Source organism: Oratosquilla oratoria, chromosome 33, assembly GCF_046742065.1.
Source record: "Oratosquilla oratoria isolate Oo_2021 chromosome 33, ASM4674206v1, whole genome shotgun sequence".
NCBI classification, from domain to species: domain Eukaryota; kingdom Metazoa; phylum Arthropoda; class Malacostraca; order Stomatopoda; family Squillidae; genus Oratosquilla; species Oratosquilla oratoria.
Window position 1 is genome coordinate 6376459 of NC_134809.1, and position 22233 is coordinate 6398691.

The window sequence follows — 22233 nt, forward strand, 5'->3', positions numbered from 1 at the left end:
AGACATGACCCAACGAGACGTTCCCCACTTGCTCAAAGACCCTTTCTTGCCATCCTTCCAACTCGCCTTCAGTCATCCCCTCAAGTTCACTCCATCCACCTCTGCTTTCCACACCTCTTTTATTAATCTTTCTTCACTCATTCTTTCCATGTGTCCAAATCATCCCAATAATCTTTCATTAGTCCTATCTGCCAGCTCCCGTTCCACCCTCAATCTTCTCCTCACTTCCTCATTTCTCAATCTATCCAACACTGTAACCCCTACCACACTTCCCAGACACTTCATCTCAAACCCATTTAATATCCTTTCTGCCCTTCTTAAGTTCCAACTCTCTACCCATACAGTGTCATAGGCATAATCACCCCTTCATATAATCTTCTGTTTGCATCAGTTCCCAAATGTCTGTTTCTCATGACACTTTTCAGTCCCCAAAGATATTTACTTGCTTCTCACAATCTACAGTTTACTTCCATGTATTAGAGCCACACATTGTTTTATCTAAGTTAAAGTAAAATCTCTAATCCTAGAAGAATGATATTACTTTTGTACTACATCCCTCCATTATACTGTTTCCTCTTAAAAATGTCCTATGCCACTTCTTTGAGTATACTTTCTCTTTTTATCCCTGTCCCCTGTAGTAGAGGGAAGAAAGAATTATGCTACTGTGTTTCCCATGCAAGTCATAAAAGACACAAAGTGATGGGACTAGGTATTTAGCTCTGTAAGATTATCCTATGAGAACTCGAGGTATAAGAGGGTCTGGGAGGAGATTTTCAACTATACATACTAACTTTCTGGTTTATCTTGAAAGCTATAGCTTTTTCAGTCCTAATTGAAATGCTGTTAATACTTATGATGAGCTTTAGAAATTGCTGTAGTAAAGGTTGGTAGGTCTTTTGACTGGTAATTTAATTCATGAAATTTTAAGAAATGTATTTTCCTTTCCAGATGCTTGTCAAGCAAATTAAGCAACAAAGTTAAAAAAGATACTGTTCACAACTTTGACAGTCAAGAATTAGAATTTGAAAACTTGGATTCATCCACAAATGATTTATTTGGGTCAAATAATGGAAATTCTGAATGTGATACAAGTTATGAGAACAAAGTTGAAGAAGAGAATTGCCTGAGGTATCTGACTAGGTCAAAAAAGAAGGAAGTAAGTAAAACATTGATACCATCAGTCAGTGATAGTTTTTCTATACCTAGTAATTTGAGCACAGACACCATTGACTCACAAGATTTAAAAGAAGTAATGAATTCTTTAAATGAAGGTTTCATGGAAACAAATGAAGCACAAGAGGTTTCACACAGAAATCAAGGAAAACAAAAAAATCAGTATTGGCCATGTAAGAAAAATGTAGGAATTCACACAAGCAAAACAGAACGGAGGAAAAGGAAAACATCAGAACAGAAAACAGTTGAGTGCTCTTCATTTCCTGAGTTTAAATCAAGCAATACATCAGAATCATCTGATGATATAAATATTCCTGTAGCTAAGGTGAATATGGTTTCTAAAAATAGCAAAGAAAAGACGAAAAATATTTCAAGAACGAGAAAAAGTACTGCTAAAAGAAAAAACACTGCTGGAAGTATAGATAAATTCATAGTAAGAAGAGAAAGTGGCACTGGAATGACAGAAAGTCAGAAACAAACACCAGGAACACCAGAAACAGAAAGAATCACTGGAAATGCACAAGATACAAGAAAAAGATCTCCAAAAAAAGTGAAAAATGAGTCGAGAGGTTTGACCAGTGGATCAGATTATCCAAAACATTTTAGGCATCCAAGGAGAGCTCATAATAAAGGATCCCCCAATAAAGACTTCGATCCCAAAAGTCAGAAAAGTTATTTGTCTAACCTCAGTAATGATGATGAAGATAAACTTAGTTATATGCCACATTCAGAAAATACAACAGAAAGGAATGAAGGTACTTCTTGTGAAAGATCCCCAAACAATTCTAAAAATGGTGATTTAGAATCCCAGTGTCATTTGTCTTTTATGTCTCATTTTAATGATGGTGATCATGATGATGATGATGAACTTCCTGACCTTAGTTGTTTACCACATTTGAAAAGTAGAACAGAGAGTGATGAAGAAGCTCATTGTGAAGGATTCCCAAATTGTTCAGAAGAAAACAAGACTGTTACTCCTTCGGACAAAGAGAATATGAAACTTTTGAAAGTAGACCACAGTGAAAATTCTGGAGAAAATATTGATACTAGTAATACTGATGCAATGCATAGTGCAAAATCAAACACAGGTCAGTCTTTTTTCAATGTTAGTAAGAATATCAGACAAATGAGGACTAAAACTGGTTATTCTTTTCTAATTTACAGCTTTTGAATTATATATGTATATATGTGTGTGTGTGTGTGTATATATTATATATATATATATATCATTTTTTTTTTTTTTTTTTTTTTTTTTTCTTCTTCCTGTATTTACCTCCGTTATATTTTCAGAAGTGAAACATCCTCTTGATGAAGACATTAATAGGTTTCTAGGATTTGAAAATGCTTATAAACCAGGAAAGTCTCTGAAGGATGTATCATCATTTCTAGAAAGTCTAACAGAAGAGGATTTGACAGCAAGAATAGAGGGATATGATAGATATCTAATAGGTATTTGTAAAGGAAAAATACCTAATGAAAGGCATACGGTAATGATGATATTTTCTCTGGTATAACTTATGTGCTCTGAGTCTGAAGATGGATGTTTGCCAGTAGAGAACATGCAGTAGTGAAAGAATGATATTCTAGAAAGCATTCCAATACAGATGGAATGACCATCATCCACAAGGATCTAAGATGATGGGGAATGACACATTGCTGATGAATGGGAAGTCGGTACATGTCTTGGCTTGCTACCTGTGTAATGACAAGGAAGAAGCTTCCTGGCTTATAGTGCTGCTGGTGTAGTTTTTCTGATACATTCTATTTGTGGTGCTTGGTTGACATAGTGTGATGGATAGGACTATACTGCGAGATGTAGTGTCATAGTTGGAACTATGGCATACAGCAAAATATCTGCATCCCAGTGGAAGTCCTTGATGATATTGCTTACTCGTGACTACCATGAGGCAAAGAATCACCCAATTCTCAGATTTGTCTGCCTCTCTCATTGGACAAAAATCTTGATAGATTCGTTGGAAAAATAGAGCAAGGAATTTGATAGATATTTCTCTCAATATTTATAAAAGAGAGGATAGATATGGTACCTGACTGCAATTTGATCTTCAGTGGGGATGAGGGAAGTAGAATAACTGACATCAGCATTAACAAGGAAAAAGTAGTCAAATAGATTGGTAGACTTACATACATATACCAAAGGCTTTTTCCCCCTTACATGGGGGGTAGTCAAAAAGAAAAAGGCATAGAAACCACTCCCACCCATTCCATCCCCTACATAGTCCACTTCCCTCCACCCTCCTCCCTCCCTCTCATTTTGGCACCTCCTGGATGATGGGTCATCCCTGCATTCTGTCCACTGGCCTGGGTCAGAATCAGTGTCACAAGACACAGCACATCCACAGCAAGGCTGCTTCATTAATCCCCCCCCCCCCCTCCCTCTTAGTCTTTGGTAGACTTAAAGCTACAAAACCCCTGGGCCCAGACAAAAATTTTCTAAGAGTGCTCAGAGTGTAAATTTGAAATCTGTGCAATAACAAAGGATAACAAAGGTGGCACATGCCAACGGGAGACCTTTTGGTCCATATCTAGGTCAGATATGAAGAAAAAAAAAGTAATAATAATAATGATAAATGAATAAATAAAAACTATAATAATGTAAATAACAGATAAGATACATAAATAAATGCATAGGTATAGTTAAATAATAAACAAACAGGTGAATAGTAAATAATAATGAATTTACATATAACTATTAATAAATGAGAATCAAATAGACAAATGATAACAAAATAAAAATAATATGAAATAAACGATAATCATTACAGCATCTTGCGTAGGTGTTTATCTAAATGGTTCTTAAAGCTTTGAACTGCCTCTGCAGGAAGTTTATTCCATTCATTAACTACATGGTTGGCAAAGCTGTTTCTACCCACTTCCAAAATGAATCTGTTTCTGGACAGTTTGAGACCATTGTTTCTTGTCTGATTCTCATTCAGTGTGAAAATTTTGTCACTTTTGATGTTGTCAATTCCCTTTAGAATTTTAAAGACCTGTATCAAGTCACCTCTGAGTCTACGCTTAATGGAAGTATTTAGTAAGTCATTTGACTGGATTTATGCGTATTTCTTGGCAGGCAAATGTTCCTGTTCATGAAAAAGGTGATAGTCTTCTATGCACAACTATAGGCCAGTCAGTTTGAAATATGTTTTAGGTAAATGCTGCAATTGTTAATAGTAAGTAGTATCAGGGATCATATCAGGAAGCATAAATTGATTTGTGACTCAGAGCATGAGTTCACCAAGGGAAGGTAATGTGTAACTAATCTTTTTTTCCTTTTACACTAATGTTTTGGAAGATGTTTTAGAAGGAAATTAAGAGAGGAAGGGGAGGCAAATCAAGTAGAGTAGAAAAGGTAAAAGGTGCATATAAGGAGATGATAATGGAAAAGAGCAGTATAAGGAAGATGGGCAGATTATTTTAGGGAATTGTTAAATGTGAAGGAGAATAGAGAAGGAAAGGTAGTTGCAATGTGAAGCACTAAGAAAATGACAGTGATGAATGAGAAAAATGGAGGAGAATTAAGAAAAGATAAAGTGAAAGTAGTTATTAGAATGATGAGTGAGGCACCTGTGTTAGATGAGTGTCGTGCAGAGTGTCTAAAGAAAGGGAGGTACAGTGATGATGGACTGGCTGGTAAGGTTGTTTAACGTTTGTCTAAAAAAGGGTAAAGTGCTGTAGGACTGGAGGAGTGCCTGTATAGTTCCACTTTCCAAAGGAAAAGGGGACAGGTGTGAGTGTAGTAGTTTCAGAGGAATCAGTTTGTTGAGTGTAATTGTGAAGGTTTATGGGAGGGGTTTGATTGAAAGGATTAGGAGAGAAAGCAAGGGAGTAATTTGTCAAGAATGATATGGGTTTAGGATAAGTAGGAGTTGTGTGGATCAGATTTTTGTGGTAAGGCAGATATGTGAGAAAGCTTTAGGAAAAGTTAAGGATGTTTTTTGTCAATTTTAATTTCTAATATGTTTATATCATAAACTGTTGTCTTTCATTGCTATATCTACAATAATAGTGAATGATTTTGAAGGCCTCACACCTAAAAAGGTAAGTCCATTGAAAAAATTAGTATAGTACAGAAAATTAATTTGAATAAGAAGATAAGTCTCAAATTGGAATTTAGAGAATTTCCTCACATTATGCTAGATGACATAAACTGGAGAAAAAAAACCTGAGCAGGAAAAGAAAACAAACCTGACTCAAAAAATGGAGATTGATAAATTGAGAAGGGAAAATGAAACTTTGATAAATGAGAGAAAAAATCTTTACACCATGGTGGAAAAAGAGGATAGGCCAACAACAAATGAGGATAGGAGCAACAGGAAAGAGATAGCTTGGAAGAAGGAATACATACATACATATACCAAGGCTTTTTCCCCCTTCCAAGGGAGGTAGCCAAAAAGGGAAAGGCATAAAAACACTCCCACCCATTTCATCCCTAAATACACTCCACTCCCCTCCACCCTCCCTCTTATCTTGGCACCTCCTGGATGACGGGTCATCCCTGCGAAGATAATAAGAAAAAGATAATCTCTCATCAGAGATGTAGACAAGTCTAGATGCGTCTTACTCTTTGGATGCCAAGAAGAATACAACATCTTATGCAAGTTACGTCAAGAAAAAGAAATGCAAATGGCTAGAGAAATTACATCAACAACCCTAAGGAAGAATTTAGATGTAACAGACCAAATTGGTAACATGTATAGGTTAGGCAAATATAAGAGAAATTTTGCACATCCATCATACATATACCAAAGGCTTTTTGCCCCCTTACATGGGGGGTAGCCAAAAAGAAAAAGGCATAGAAACCACTCCCACCCAAATACATGCCCTGCATATTCCACTCCCCTCCACTCTCCTCCCTCCCTCTCATCTTGGCACCTCCAGGATGACGGGACATCCCTGCATCCTGTCCACTGCCCTGGGTCATTTTTCCTATGAAGTCAAGCTTACAGTTATTTGGTTTCTTTTTGTCACCCTTTTTTGAATATTGGAATAATGTTAGCTAGCTTCCATTATCTTGGGACACCTCCATATATGATAGATTTTTTTTTAATAATTTGTAATGGAACAACAACCTCATTTTCCATTTCCTATAAGATTCTTGGATGCCAATCATCAGGCCCTGGTGTTTTATTAACTTTGGGTTTCTCTATACACCTTTTAATTCATATATATATATATATATATATATATATACCGTATTTTTCGGACCATAAGGCGCAGGAAAATTCCTTAAAATCGGCCAAAATCGGGTGGTGCGCCATATCGTGCGGTGCGCCTTATGTGTGGCTTCAGTGCAAAAAAATGCCTCTGATAGTGACGTACTATTTTGACACATTTCGTAGCTAGCCTGCCAACGGCGACAGTACATGATAGGCCTAGCAAAAGTTACAACCAAGTTATAACCAATATGCATGTATCTTGACAAGAAAATTGTGAAAACTTCGACAGTTTTCGGGTCCATGCCTCAGCATTCATTCACGCTATCATGGCTATGACATGATAGCGTCCACAACACAGACAGCCATTTTGCATTGGTATAGTCTCGCTCCACTCAGACTGTAGTCATTTGGGTATTTTTTTTAGTTTCGATCATGGGCGCAATATAGCAATATAAAATTAATTATTAATTTTGTAAATTAAAATGTATTAACTTAATATGCAATTTTGTGGGCGGAAATGAAAATAAAAAATACCTTGTTACAAGCAAATATGCTAATGAACGAAGTCAGTAGCATAGGATCAGGACGCCAACGTCTCTCACGACGACGACAACAAGGACGAGCTGGATGACATTTAATTTGCAGGTAATGATTTAAATACAGGTTAGGTTAGGTTAGACGAATTTATCACCCTTTCATATCTTAGACGTCGGCATCTATCAAAACAAACATGGCGTACCATTCGTTCGACACGACTTCGTTACTTACGAAATCTGTTTCAGCACATTTTTTGTTTTTTATTTCGGCTCACAAAATTGCATATTACGTTGATACATTATAATTGACAAAATTAATAATTAATTTTTTATTGCTATATTGCGCCCATGGTCGAAACTAAAAATTTACCTTCATTTGTAATCTCGTGTTTTTAAGTGAATAGAGAATTCCGGGAATAAAACTGCTGATGTTGGTTTTATTCCCCACAATTCCCGTAACGTGTTTGTTGTTTTTTAGGAGTATTGGCAGGGCAGACCGTCCATGGAGGTGGTCTGATTTCACTGACCCAAATAAAAATATATATCATTTATTTTTGTAATTTTGCTAAATCCCAACCAATTTTTCTCTTTCAACAACTAAAATGTTGTTCTGAATGCACTCACATATGTATGATTATCCGATGACGAGACCAGGTGCGCCTTATGCTCAGGTGCGCCTTATGTAAGGACAGGGAATAGCAAATTACAGGTGCGCCTTATGGTACGAAGCGCCTTATGGTCCGAAAAATACAGTATATATATATATGTACACATATATATATATATATATATATATATATGTTTGCTGTAGTAAGTTCACCCTAGCCTTTTCACAGGTTTCAGTTTGAAGTTCACTTTGAGGTGTTTCGTTTACAAATATTGAACTAAAATAATTGTTTAAAGTATCACGCTTTCCTTCGTTTGAATACTCAAGCTGTTGACTGCTAGCAGATAATAGTGGGCCAATGTGACTCCTAACAACCTTTTTATCTCTAATATAACTACATTATAGAATTCTTTGGGATTCTCTTTGGATTTATCAGCGATATTCATTTTGTATTGTCATTTTCGTTTTTTATTGTCTTTTTTAAATTTCTTTTAGTCATTAGGTGCACCCAAGCACTTGTATTTCTTATAAGCCTGTCTCTTGTTAGCAATACATTTTTCAGTTTCTTTGTCAAGCCATTTTAGGCGAGCCTGATTTGGGGGGGCATCTGTCCTTAAACAAGATGTAAGTATGAATCATTAAGTGTATTTTGAAATATTTCCCACAACTGATCTACAGGTCTTTCACTTAATTTTGCCTCCCAATCTGTAAGCTGAAGCTCCTGACGTAATCCTATGAACTAAGCTTTACTAAAATCAGGTATTTTAGATACACAAGTATCTATTCTATAATTTTGTAGCAGTTTGAATCTAAGTTGTGATCACTATTTGCAATAGTTTCACCAACTTCTACATCGGCTATCATGCTTTCACAGCTAGTAATCAATAGATCAAGTAATTTTCCATGTCTTGTGGGCTCTTTTACATGCTGAACTAAGTAATTGTCACCTAGAAAATGTATCAAGTGACTACCTATTTGGCCATGTTCAAGGGTCATCCAATCAATGTCAGTAAAATTGAAATCACCCATTATCAATAAGTCTCTGTTGCAGAAACTAAACAGTTCTTGAAATAACAGTTGTTGTCTGTTAATGATAATGTTTGTGGCCTATACAGTATATTACACTTACATTCATTTTTTTTCCATTTGTTTTGGTTAATTCTACCCACAAACTATCATATTCATCCTGTTTTACTTTCTCTAAAACACAGGCATGGACATTGCTTTTAACCCCTTCCATACGGTGCCGCACACGTAGGCGTCATGGGGAGCGAGTGTATTCGCGAGGCTGCCATATCGGCGTCTTGATTATATTTATTGTAGTCGCCCCTCCATAATGACATTCTTTCTAATTCTTTTGTAATCGCATTTTCTATGGTTATCAAATTTCACGGGTGAAGAGAGAACGATCGATATAAGCGGTGACTATATTTTATGATGCGAGTATTATTACGACACGTCGTACGGCTGGCATTGGTTGCTGCCACCGAGGTCTAAGTCCATGACGCCTACGTGTGCGGCACCGTATGGAAGGGGTTAATGTACAACAGAACACCCCCACCTTTCTTGTGGTTTCTATCCTGGTGAAAGTGTTTAAATCCTGCAATATTAAATTCAGCTTCAAACTCTACCATTTAGCCATGTCTTGTTTATTCCTATCATATTGAGATTTTCACTTTTGACATATTATTAAGAAATATTATTAATTATTAAGAACTATGGTGAGGTCAACTGGTAGGATTAGGAAGCAAAGAGCAAAGCAGATTCCTGAGGAGCTACCCTGTTGTGTATAATGTCAATAGATGTTAACAGGTACAGCTCATTTTGTAAAGAAAAATATTGAACAAAGTAGTAACATAGTCCTTATTAGATATTTTAATCGTGGTGAGGTCAACCGGGAGGATAAGGAAGCAGACAGCAAAGCAGATTCCTGAGGAGCTACCCTGTTGTGTGTTACAATGGAGAACACAATGACACAGTGGGTAAAGGAAGTGACCCAGGTAAGATATGACACTTCCACAAGATTAGATCTGTTACTAACCAAAGAGCCAGATATTATCAGCTCTTTGAACCACTTTTGCCCAGTAAGAAAAAAGTGATCATGTTACAATTGAATTTTAACAGGAGGATGAAGAAATAGAGCCAAGGAATGAATCACACAGGCAAGAGAGACTCAAATTTAGGAAAACATATTACTTTGAGCTTCAAAAAATTCTTTGAAGAAACAAACTGGGAGGAATTCATGAATACTGCAGTAATAAGGAGGAAATGGGAAATCTTTACACATACAATGTAGGAGTGAACAAACATGTGTCAAAGACTAGAGAAAGGAAAAAGAAAAAAACAGGACTGGTGTAACAAAAAGTGTGAGATTGTGAAAAAGGTGAGGGATGTGGCTTGGGAAAAATGAAAAAAAAAAAAACAATAAAACAAAAGAAGCTTACAAAGAAGCTAGGAATGACCATACCAGAATTTGCAGGGAGGAAGAAAGTAATTTTGAAAGAGATGTGGTAGAAAAATGCAAAGATGAACCAAAACTGTTTTACAAGTTCATAAATGGTAAATTGAAACACAGGGCAAAAATCACCAAGTTAATAGTAGATGGTGAGGTCTTTGAAGAGGCCTCAGTTCAGGCAGAAATAATGAATGAAAGTTTCCAATCAGTCTTCACAAAAGAGCACAACTTTTTGGAGAAAAACGAGGGGAGCAAAAAACCAGGTTTAGTGGATATAAATGTAGAAGTGAGGGAAGTCCTCAATCTCCTGGAATCATTAGATGTGACAAAAGCTTCAGGACCTGACGGGATCTCAGACTGGATACTTAAAGAATGTAGGGAACAACTAGCTGACATGATCCATAATCTTATTACATGTTCATTGAAAGAGGGTATTGTACCACATGATCGGAAAAAAGTAAACGTGGTGCCAATTCACAAAGGTGGAAACAAGGAAACACCACTAAATTATAAGCCAGTATCACTAACCAGCACATTAGTGAAATTATGTGAAAGGATTCTGAAAGGTCAGTGGACTGAATATCTTGAAAATGTGAACATTGCGACAATCAGTTTGCCTTGAGATCTGGAAAGTCATGAGTATCAAACCTTTTAAGCATTTACTCAAAAGTGATTGATGTGCTGCAAGAAGGGGGTGGACAGACTGCTTGTACCTGGACCTAGAGCAGGCATTTGATAAAGTACCTCACAGTTGATTTATGTATAAATTGGACCATGTTTGGAGGACTGAGATGCAAACCACTAGAAGGGAGCTTTTTGAAGGAAAAATACATGAAGACAGTACTAAAGGACAAGATATCAAGCTGAAGAACAGTAACAAGTGGAGTACCACAAGGTTCAGTGCTTGCATCAATAATGTTACTTGTTTATGTTAGTGACATAATGGAAGGAACAACAAGCTGTGTCAACATGTTTGAAGATGATGCAAAAATCATGAGAAGAGTGCAAAATGAGGACAGAATATTGCAAGAAGATCTAGATACCATTTTTGCATGAAGCCAAGAATGGGAAATTAATTACATTACCAAAAAATGCAAAGCACTGGAAATTGGCAATAGCAGCAAAGGGTCAACCTTAAACTATTCCTTGGGAAGTGAACCCATTACGAAAGCAAAAAAGGAGAAAGACTTGGGAGTGTTGATAAAAGACAACCTGTCACTTGACAGCAGGATTGTGAGAGAGACATATGGACTACTGCAGAAGATTAAAGTGGCATTCCAGTATATGGATGAAGAGATGATGAAAAAAAGCTCATTGAAACCCTGTGGCTGAGGACCATAATGGAAATAAGCATACATGCTTTTTGTGTTATCCTTGGCAATTTGCAGTTATTATTCTGAACTATGTGTTCTTGTCATTATTTGCACTTCATGTACTTTGATTCATAGCCAAATAAAGTCTATCTATCTATCGACATGTCCTTGACTGGGATATGCATCAGTAGTATGTCCCCACACAGAGTTAAGAATATAAGCAAGATTGAGAGAATACAAAGGACAGCAACCACACTGGTCCCCAGCCTGGTAGATAAACCATATGAGGAGAGACTAAATGTAATGGGTCTGCCAACTTTGAAAGATCGAAGAGAAAGAGGTGACATGACCATATTGCTTAGATCGCTAAAGGGGATAGATTGCATTGATAGAAGAGATCTGATTAAAGATGGGAGGACTTTAAGAGGTCATGGAAGTATATTAAGGACCATGGGTAGAAAGGATGTGAAGAAATACAGTTTTCCATATATATGTATAAATTTGTGGAATAGCTTAGAAGGTGATATAGCCCAAGCTCAAACAATACGTGAGTGCAAATCTAAATATAATATTTGGAAATCAAAGATATAGATTAAGTTGGAACCTAGCATCAATTTGAGTCCAGGTATGTTAGAAAATTAGAGAATAGAAGACAAGGCCCAACAAGCCTTTCCTGTATACTACAATTAGGTAAATACAGTACAGACAACAGCCCAAAGTGCCTTCTTAGAGAGACATGTGGGAAGTTCTGAGGACCATTGCCAGTCATTATGGGGCTTAGTGAAACTTCACGGAACAATTGAATATACATATGTACCAGATTACCACAGAACAGGTTAATTTCATAAACTATGAGCCTGTGGTGTGGAAGGAGTGAGCATGAGGGGGCAATCAAGGATGAGATGGATGGATGGCGTAAATTGGGCAATGGGAAAGAGGGGAATGTCTGCTGAGGAAGGAAGGGAAAAGACAGATAGGGGTAAATGGAGAATGGTTGTGTATGAATGATGCTGTGATGCATGGAAGGGAATGGATGGGGGGTGAGGGAGTACGTGTGAATGATATTTTGACGCAGCCCATCTTCTCTTTTTTTTTTTGCATGAGGGATCGGAGAGGGAGGTTCGCTGATTAAGTGAAGCGGCCTTGCTGTGGGTGTGCTATATCTTGCTGCACTGCTTCTGACCCAGGGCAGTGGGCAAGGTGCAGGGATGACCTGTCATCCAGGAGAAGCCAAGATAAGAGGGACGGAGGGGGGTGAATGGGAGTGGAGTATGTGGGGATGAAATGGGTGGGAGTGGATTTTATGCCTTTGTTTTTTAGCTACCTCCCTTGTAAGAGGGAAATAGCCATTGATATATGTGGTATATATATAAGGGCCTGTATACCCTGCAATGTGGATTTCAAACATGGGATTTTTTATTTCTTACAATAATCTGTTTATTTTTTAGTTCATACTTGTAATTACAGTTATATTTTCTCTTGTTTCAGATGTTCAATGGAGAAAAACGATGGTCAAATAATATTAATCATGAATTAGTTTCTGGTGCATATACTGATGATCAACATGAGTTTGTTGCGAATGAACTGCACAAAAGATTTAGCTCTGTCATTGAGAAAGCAACAGATGCATACACGGTAAGAACCAGGCAATTACCAGTGATATTAGAGCCCTCCCAAGAATATTACCAGGGAGGAACATTAGATTTTTTGTTTCAGTGGAGTTCCTCAGGGTTCCATTTTTGGACCACTTCTATTCGTAGTGTATATAAGCAATATAGACCATGGACAATCTCCTGTCTCCAATTTTGCTAATCATACAAACCTGTGTGAACTAGCTAATGATCTTTTGAATCAAGTAAATATTCAAGAAGATTTAGGTAAAGTACAGCAATCATCCAGGAGGTGCTCAGATGAGAGGGAGGGTGGGAGGGGTGTGGAGTGTATTTAGGGATGAAATGGGTGGGAGTGTTTTTATGCCTTTCCCTTTTTGGCTACCTCCCTTGAAAGGGGGGAAAAAGCCTTGGTATATGTATGTATGTACAGCAATGGTCTGAAAAGCGGGTAATGAAATTTAACCCAAGTAAATGTAAAGTTATGTACATAAGTGAAAATAACACCAAGTATGACTACAAGTTATATAGAATAAAGTTAACAAAAAGTGGAAAGATCTGGGCAAAATTATCAGTAACAATCTCAATTCATCTAAGCAGTGTAAGCCTTAGAGAAAGCCGAAAAGATTCTACGAGTGATTGGTTAATCTTTTGATCTCAAAAGTCCATCCGTCATCAACCAACAATATAGAACATTAGTCGGTCCACATTTGAAATGTGCTGTGTTCCTGTGGTTGCCAAAACTCGTTAAAAAACAATGACAGATTGGAAAAAGTACAGAGGGGAGCCATGAAACAATCCTAGTATCAGAAATAAATAACATGAAAACTGCATATAACTTATGAATCTATTTTTCCTAAAAAAAAAAAAAAAAAAAGCATAGAATTGGGAGTGACTTGTTAGAGGTCTTCAAAATTTTAAAAGGAACTGACATCAGAAATAATGAAATATTCACACTGAATATGAATCAAATTAGAAATAACAGTCTCAAGCTGTCAAGCCACAGATTTAATTAGGAAGTGGGTAGAAACAATCTGCCAACTATGTAGTCAATGAATGGAATAAACTTCCTACAGAGGCAGTGCAATGTAGTACAGATCAGATTTTTAAAATTCGTTCAGATAAACACATACGCAATATGCTGTAATGCCTACCAATTGTTTGGTTCCTAAATTAATTTCTTTGTTTAACAATATATTTTTAGTGTCTGACCTAGTTATAGACCATAAGGTCTTCCGTCAATGTGCTCTTCTTTTGTAAACTATATCTCTATCTCTCCACTGGCTAGTAGAAAGTCATTGTCAGCTGTACTTAGGTCAAATTGTATTTAAAATATCTATATACCAAGGGCTTTTTCCCCCTTATAAGTGAGGTAGCCAATATATAGTGGTATTATTTAGAAATATGAAGGACCAGTCCAGAGACAGCTAAAACAAAGTTTTGAAGCTGTTTAGATAGGTTTTTCAATTCCCTGCCCAACTTTCACTGAAAAAAAAAAAAGCATAATTTAAAGTACACATTGCATTGGTCAAACGTGTAAGTAGTTTTCAACTTGGAAAATTACCACCAGGGACAGAAAGGGGGGATCACTGATTTAATGAAGTGGCCTTGCTGTGGATGTGCTGTGTCTTTAGACACTGCTTCGGACCCAGGACAGTGGGCAAGATGCAGGGATGATCTGTCATCCAGGAGGTGCCAAGATAAGGAGGGATGGGTATGGAATGGGTGGGAGTGGTTTTTAAGTCTTTTTTTTGGCTACCTCCCTTGCAAGGGGGAAAAGCCTTTGGTATATGTATGTATGTATTTATAAATGTTCTTTCAACCTCTATGTTATTACTTCTATCATGCTTGTCTTTTTCCCTCCTTCCTATAACTTTGTGAAAATTGAAACTTGTTTCTTCCCAAATAATATTGTCATTTCATCCATGGAGCACCCCAGTCCTGGAACCTTAGTTTATATATTCATCAGTACTAACTTACTCTGTCACCCACAAATATTTTCTCTTGATCTACTTCCTCTCCAGTGGATCACAAATTTATGAATCTTTTGAGGATGTGCACTGTCATTCTCATAACAAGGCCAGACCACCTCAGGCTTGCCTATTTTACATGGCTGAGTGGGTTACAGCATTGCTACTTATGGTATTGGTTGATGTGACAGCAGTTCAAACCCTGCCATAAGTGAGTTGGACCAAGGGTATGTTTCATTAAATTCTGCACAACAAAGTCCTCTGTAAGGAGCACCATTGTAGCCTCCTGATATGGAGTTTGTGACAATAAACTGAATCATAATCATCTACTTCATAAGATTCAAATATCCTCTCAGTCACTTCTTTGCATGATTAGTAATTAGGGAAGGTATTACAGGAACATGTAAGTATCAGGAGGCTAGGACAATGCCCCTTACAGAGGACTTTGTAGTGTGGAATTTAATGAAACATGCCCTTGGTTCAACTCGCCTGTAGCAGGGTTCAAACTGCCATCAACTCAACCATCATTGCAAGTAGCAACACTTTAGCCCACTCAGCCAGAGAGCACCCTGATTAAAAATTGATCTCACCCTCCACTTATAAGACAGTTCAGACAACCCTAGGTACATGACCAAAACAAAGAATGTAACATCATCAATAATCAGTTCTAAACAAGTTTCAAACACACAACTGCAAATAATAAGAAAACAGATATAGAGATAAAAAAAAAAAGACACAAATGTCAGTGATACATAATGTTATGTAATATGCAGTACTTCACACTCATTTTGCTGTCATTTTATTGTATATCTTGTTTTCATCACAGCATGTCTGTGGATCACTTCACTGCACTGCCAATGCCTTGTCACTTTACTGTCACTTAGTACATGCTTTCAAAAAACTTTTCAAAAGAATACTTGACCTTTTTTAAACTGTTGCAAAATTTTATATCACCCACTATATTACCATTGGCATACTTGGGCATCATGTGATGACACCCTTGGTTAAGGAATTAAGTATCTCCTTTATTGCCTGTGTGACTCCACTTCTTCAGTGTAATATTCCCATCAAGGATAGAAACACTTGTTGTTGCTGAAGAAATATTAAATACTTAACTAAATTGTAAGCTGTAATACTATACTATATAAGCTGGAGGTAAGTTTTAAAGGAGAGAGATTAGAAGAAGTAGATAGTTTTAAATATTTAGGGTCATGTATCGTAAGGAATGAAGGTAATCTGTAGAGTGAGGGAAGCAAGTAAATATCTGAAGGAAATGAAAAGGGTCATGAGAGGTAGGTATCTGAGGATGGATGTGAAGAGAAGATTGTATGAATTGGTGAATGTGTCTAGGGCACTGAATGGGGCAGAGACCTTGAATTTAAGGGAGGCAGAAAGGAGAAATTTAAATGTGTTTAAAATGAGGTGTCTGAGAATTGAGGTGGGTGTTATGATAATGGATAGAGTGGGAGTGGAAAGGAAGTTGGCAGATAGGGCTGATAAAAGAATACTAGGATGGTTTGGGCATATGGAAAGAATGAATGTCTGGCTGCTTTCCCCTATAAGTATGAAGAAGCCTCTTAGTGTAAAGATAGACTACACTGAATAACCATGTGATAGTTGATATGAGAAATTCAATGCTGTAGACATACACAGAGAAATTATTTTCAGAAATGCAGATTGATATTTTAAATCTTTATTTTCTTTAAAAAAAAAAAGGAGGGCAAACATTTGATCTGTATTTCTATTTTCCAGGCAGCGCAGTATATATGGAAAGTATTGGTGCCAGCGTTCCTACTTAAAATTGTGATGGATACTTGGAATCTCTCAAACACAGAGGCAGAATGTCTACTTCAGAGAGTCTCTCTTCGTGGCCCCAATGATTTTTAATTTATTATGAATTAAACTATTTAATATCCTGTCTTCTCCCTCCTTTTATGCATGGGGGGACGAAGAGGGGGGGTCGCCGATTTAATGAAGCGGCCTTGCTGTAGATGTGCTGTGTCTTGCAACACTGCTTCTGACCCAGGGCAGTGGACAAGGTGCAGCGATGACCCGTCATCCAGGAGGTGCTAAGATAAGAGGGAGGGTGGAGGGGTGTGGAGTGTATTCAGGGATGGAATGGGTGGGAATGATTTTATGCCTTTTCCTTTTTGGCTACCTCCCTTGTAAGGGGGAAAAAAGCCTTGGTATATGTATGTATGTCTTCCATTCTCTCTCTCTCTCTTTCTCTATTTTTTTCTCACCAACCAATTACCACTTTCCTCTTACCCACAGAGTGAACAGGTTAGGTATGGAAAAGGAAATCTTACTCCTTTCATTCTCTTTACACTTACCCCTTTTCACTCCTTCCTGCTTATATCATGTGAAACTTCCACCTCATTTCTTTCCCCAGCTGTATTGTCATTTCATCCTCAATGCATTCTTTTTGTGGAATAATTGCTTTAGTCTATACACTTGTTTGTTAGACAACTTGACTACGTGCTTTTATTGCTTCATTCACCTACTATTCTTGGTCTATACTATGCTCTTACTTGGTACCACTGATTCCTACAGTATATCCTCCAAGGTTTTTACTATCATCCATTCTCAAAATATGACCAAACACCCTCAGTTTGGCCTGTTCTCTTCTGTCTCTGTCATATTTGTACTCCAGTCATTCTTGAACTTTGTGATTCATTTGTCATGGTCAGTAATGCTACAAGTACCTCAATTCTACTGCTTACACAAAACACTCAACTATTCTCCCATGCATATATCATCCAGGCCCTCATTCCCATACATAACAGTGCTACTATTGCTTTATACATTCCTTTCATTATTTCCGGTGACATCCATTTACCTCTCCATAACACTCTTAACCACTTCAGCATGATGACATGGAACAAACTGAAAGAGGAAACAGTGAGTGCTAAAACTATACATGATTTTAAGAAAGAACTGGATGCCAAAAGATACAACTGCGGGTCACTATAAGCATAGCTCTCCTCCCGCAAAATACAACCGGATAATTAGGCATCATAAGGCACAAGTTGATACACAGGGATGCCACCATCAGCATCTTGATTTTATATATTTTTTTGTAGTTGTACATGAATTAGCCCTGGATTCTGTGAACTGGTTTGATCATGCTTTCTGTGCTTATTATTACTCAGAGTAAAAGAGAACAAGTAATACAGCAATGACTTTGTATTTTATAATGTGAGTAGTGTGATGCATTGTACATATGGCAGCCAATACTACACACTATCTCCTTTGCTGTCTCTCCATCTAGTCCTTCATTTTCATGTACAGGCATATCTCATTATACAATTATTTCCTTCATTCTTTCTATAGGCTCAAACCACCTCAGTTACTTTTTTATCTGCTCAATATCACAGCTCTTTCTACTCCTTGGCTGTACCTCGCCACATATCTCATATTACCTATACTTCTCAAATGCTTCATCTCAAATGGATTCAGATTCTTTCCTGTAAATTCAAAGTTTCTATTCTATATATTGTAATGGATGCAATCATTCTCTCATTAACCCTCTCTATCCATTCATCCCAGGTACTTAACCCCTTCCATACGGTGCCGCACACATAGGCGGCATGAGGAGCAAGTGGATATGCGAGGCTGCCATATCGGTGTCTTGATTATATTTATTGTAGTTGCCCCTGCATAATGACATACTCTCTAAACTGTCTTCATTACATTCTCTATGGTTATCAAAATTCACAGGTAAAAGAGAGAACGATCGATATAAGCGGTGACTATATTTTATGATGCGAGTATTATTACGACACATCGTACGTCTGACAGCTAATGCTGCCCACGAGATTTTGAACCGTACTGAAGAGGTTAAAAACTTATCATTCCACCCAAACTTATAATACCTTTATTTTATAATTCATCTGTGGGCAAGGTAAAAGAGGTTTGGTTTTACCCTTTTATTCTTTATCCTAGTCTGATACAAAAACTGCCGACAAGCCCAGAGGAAAATTCCAGAGGTTGCCAGACTTCCCTAGCTAAAAGTTACAGAAAGCAAAAGGGGTGTTCCCCATGTAAGGGTGGCCAAAAAGAAACATGGTCATTTATGAAAAGGTGGTACTCTTGAGGGTTGCCAAAAAGGTGTATCAATGTGAAGATCGTTGGGTCTGGTCTCATGGCATGAGCCTCCAGAAATGACCTTTGACTGTGTTCACCTCGCGTTGACTTCAAGTTTATTTAGAGTCTGTCCTGTTCCTTGGCCCCTCTCTGACATATGGGGTACCTAACTGAAAGGATTCTTGTCTCTTCATACCCGAGATGAAAGAAATCTCCTGACATCTCTCACAGGGTATATCATAAGTCATCAGTCAGTCATTTATGATATGGTTAATAGTCATGCTTTCAGTCCAAAAATATGATTAAGATTATCCATAACAATAACAAGAACTGGAAAGTCAGCCTTATTGCAAGAAGATACATACAGTATACCAAAGGCTTTCCCCCTTACAAGGGAGGTAGACGAAAAACAAAGGCATGAAAACCACTCCCACCCATTCCATCCCTACATAGTCCACTCCCATCTACCCCCTTCACTCCCTCTTATCTTGGCACCTCCTGGATGACTAGGTCATACCTACATCTCACCCACTGCCCTGGGTGTCGCAAGACACAACACATCCACAGCAAGGGAGAAATCCCTTCGGGCTGCATCATTTTATTTTTCACACATACTCCCTCATCCCCCACCCACTCCCCCTCATGCATCACAGTATCATCCATACACAACCATTCTCCATTCACCCCTATCTTCTGTCCTCTCCCATCCTTCCTCAACATCACCTCTTTCCCAATGCCCCTTTTACCCCATCCATCCATCTCATCCTTGGTTGCCCCCATCTGGGGTATTGGCTGCATGTTATGGTGGGGTAAAAGCTGCTAAGTAGCATGCAGCTGATACTTTAGGGTCAATATGAGGTGCCCCTACAGACCAGAGCCACACATCATTTCATCTGTGCAACTGTCCCTCCATCATGCTCTACCCCAACTCTTGTTACTGTCCTGTACCATTTCTCTGAATATTCATTTTCTCATTTTGCCAAACCCTGTGGTGGGGAATAAGAATAATGCCACCAATTCTTTCCACTTGAGTTATACAAGGCAACAAAAACAGGATGGGAATAGGACTAGCCATACTTCTCCCTGTATCCCCAAAGGGGACATTCCTAAATAAAGTAAATCAAAGTAGTTTACAAACACTGCAGAATGGAACACAAAACCACCATTATAGGACATTCACATGTAGAAACCAGAATCCTTCCAATAGAACATCATATGAAAATGACAGGAACAGAATTCTATGATAGAACCTTTGACTACATACACTCTTTACACTGGAACAAATTGGCCAAAATAATAGTGTGTGCAAAAACTATACAAGAATTTAAGAACAAAGTAGATGCTGGGAAATACAAAGACAGGTCACTACGATCATAGCTCCCCTTCCTGTATAATACAACTAGGTAAATACATCTTGGAAGCACCACCAACAAAGCACAACAACAACAAAAAGCAACAGCAGCATACCACTCAAACATGTACCACAACCTACCACTCAAACCACACAAGAAAGACCACCAAATTCAATACAAGTACAACAATTCCCAAATATGGTTTCAATGTATTTGTCTTTTGGCTACCTCCCATGTAAGGGGAAAAAAAGGAGCCTTTGGTATATATATTTACCTAGTTGTATTTTGTGGGAGAAGAGCTTTGCTTGTAGTGACCTGCAGTTGCATCTCTCAGCATCCAGTTCTTTCTTAAAATCATGTATAGTTTTAGCACTCACTGTTTTCTCTTTCAATTTGTTCCATGTATCTCTGTGTGGAAAGCTGTTCTTTTTCAGATCTCTTCTGTAACTGTCTTTCCTAAGTTTCTTCTCGTGTCCTCTTGTATTTCTTCTGTCCCATTTAAGTAGGTCATCCCTATTAAGGATTTCCATCCCTTGCATAATTCTGTAGATGGTTATCAAATCGCCTCTTTCTCTTTTTTGTATGTATGTAGCAGTGTCAGAGCTTTTTGAACTGGTTTGATTTAGCTTTCATATTCCTCTTTCACCTTTTTTCTGTCTCCCAACACTTATTATAACCCTTTTCCTTTCTTATGTGCAAGGAGCTAAGATGAAAGGGAAATGATTGATGCTTAAGAGTGGGATGGAGGGGAGGTAGGTGCATGCCTAGACTGCTTACCTCTTGTAAGGGAAAAGAAATCTATTAGTGTACAAAGTATGGCCATGCTCAAATGTTTTTCTATTTGTCATTTTCATTTTTATCAGTATAGAAATGATTATAACCTGTTGCCTCAATTTTTACCGATGGGAAATCCTCAGCTCAATAGGTATCAAGCAATGATTCTTGAGCTTTCTCACAGATTATTCTGGGAAGAAATGTTGGACTTAGATGTGTTATATAGCATAGGTGTGTTTTTATGCTGCCACCTAGCAGAAGGGAGCAGTTGCTGGGTATCAGCTCTTTGTATGAAAAAGCTGATTTGAGGGTTGAATTTGATAGAGGACTTGGGTCAATTCCAAATACCAAATGCTATTTCCTAAGGGCTGCACATTCAAATGGTGAAAATGAAGGTATTCATTAATTTTACTATATTTTTTATTTGCAATAAGACACAGATATAAAAATACAATGTATAGAATTGAAAGGATGACATGAAAAGCATTTGAAACTTATTTCCATTGTAGTTCTCTGAAATATCAAATACCCCAGACACATTTAAACAAGAAGTAATATAATTAAGAACAGAACATGTTGAATCATAGTATGTACCTAAAATAATAATCATTGACATTACTCAATATGCAGAGAAAGAAAACACTAATGTATATAGCTAAGATCAGAATATGTTAAACATAATAAATGTTCACAAAATTCTATAAAGTACTGACTGCATATAAGTTATGCAGTCAATAACCTATATGATGAACATGTACAGTATTTATATTTGTATACATATTTTAATATGCATCATAATGGATTCCTTACTCCATAAGTGGGGTTCACTATTCCTGTGTTTTATACAGTTTTTAATAAATTATCCAGATTGAATTTTGTTTCTTTAAATGTTGAAATGTTTAGAACAATAAAAGAATAAGTTGAAACTTTAAAAACTACTTTGAAATGAAATGGATAAGATGCCATACCACATAATGCTTTAGTAATCTAGAAATGTCTACAGAGTTTTGTATGTAGTGTTGCAGGTAGTTGCATATCTATAATACCTGATTTCTGAAAACCTCATTTTATTAGCTTTTCACAAAGAGCTTTAGGTTACACAATAGGAGAAAAGTATTAAGTGATAAAACCAATGGATCACATATAGAAAGTAATTCAAAATGTATTGAGATCATTCAGA

At 37.3% G+C, this 22233-nt stretch overlaps 1 protein-coding gene across 3 annotated transcripts in view; it reads left to right on the forward strand.

Moving 5' to 3' along the window:
• Positions 1–21926, forward strand: part of LOC143017730 (uncharacterized) — a 52192-nt gene extending 30266 nt beyond the window's left edge. For all 3 annotated transcript variants that reach the window (XM_076172517.1, XM_076172518.1, XM_076172519.1), the window contains 4 exons: positions 949–2261; positions 2464–2660; positions 12750–12896; positions 16594–21926. In XM_076172517.1, coding sequence (XP_076028632.1) covers positions 949–2261; positions 2464–2660; positions 12750–12896; positions 16594–16728 — 1792 coding nt within the window. In that variant the 3' untranslated portion in view covers positions 16729–21926. The remainder of the gene's footprint in view (positions 1–948; positions 2262–2463; positions 2661–12749; positions 12897–16593) is intronic.
• The last annotated feature ends 307 nt before the right edge of the window (positions 21927–22233 follow it).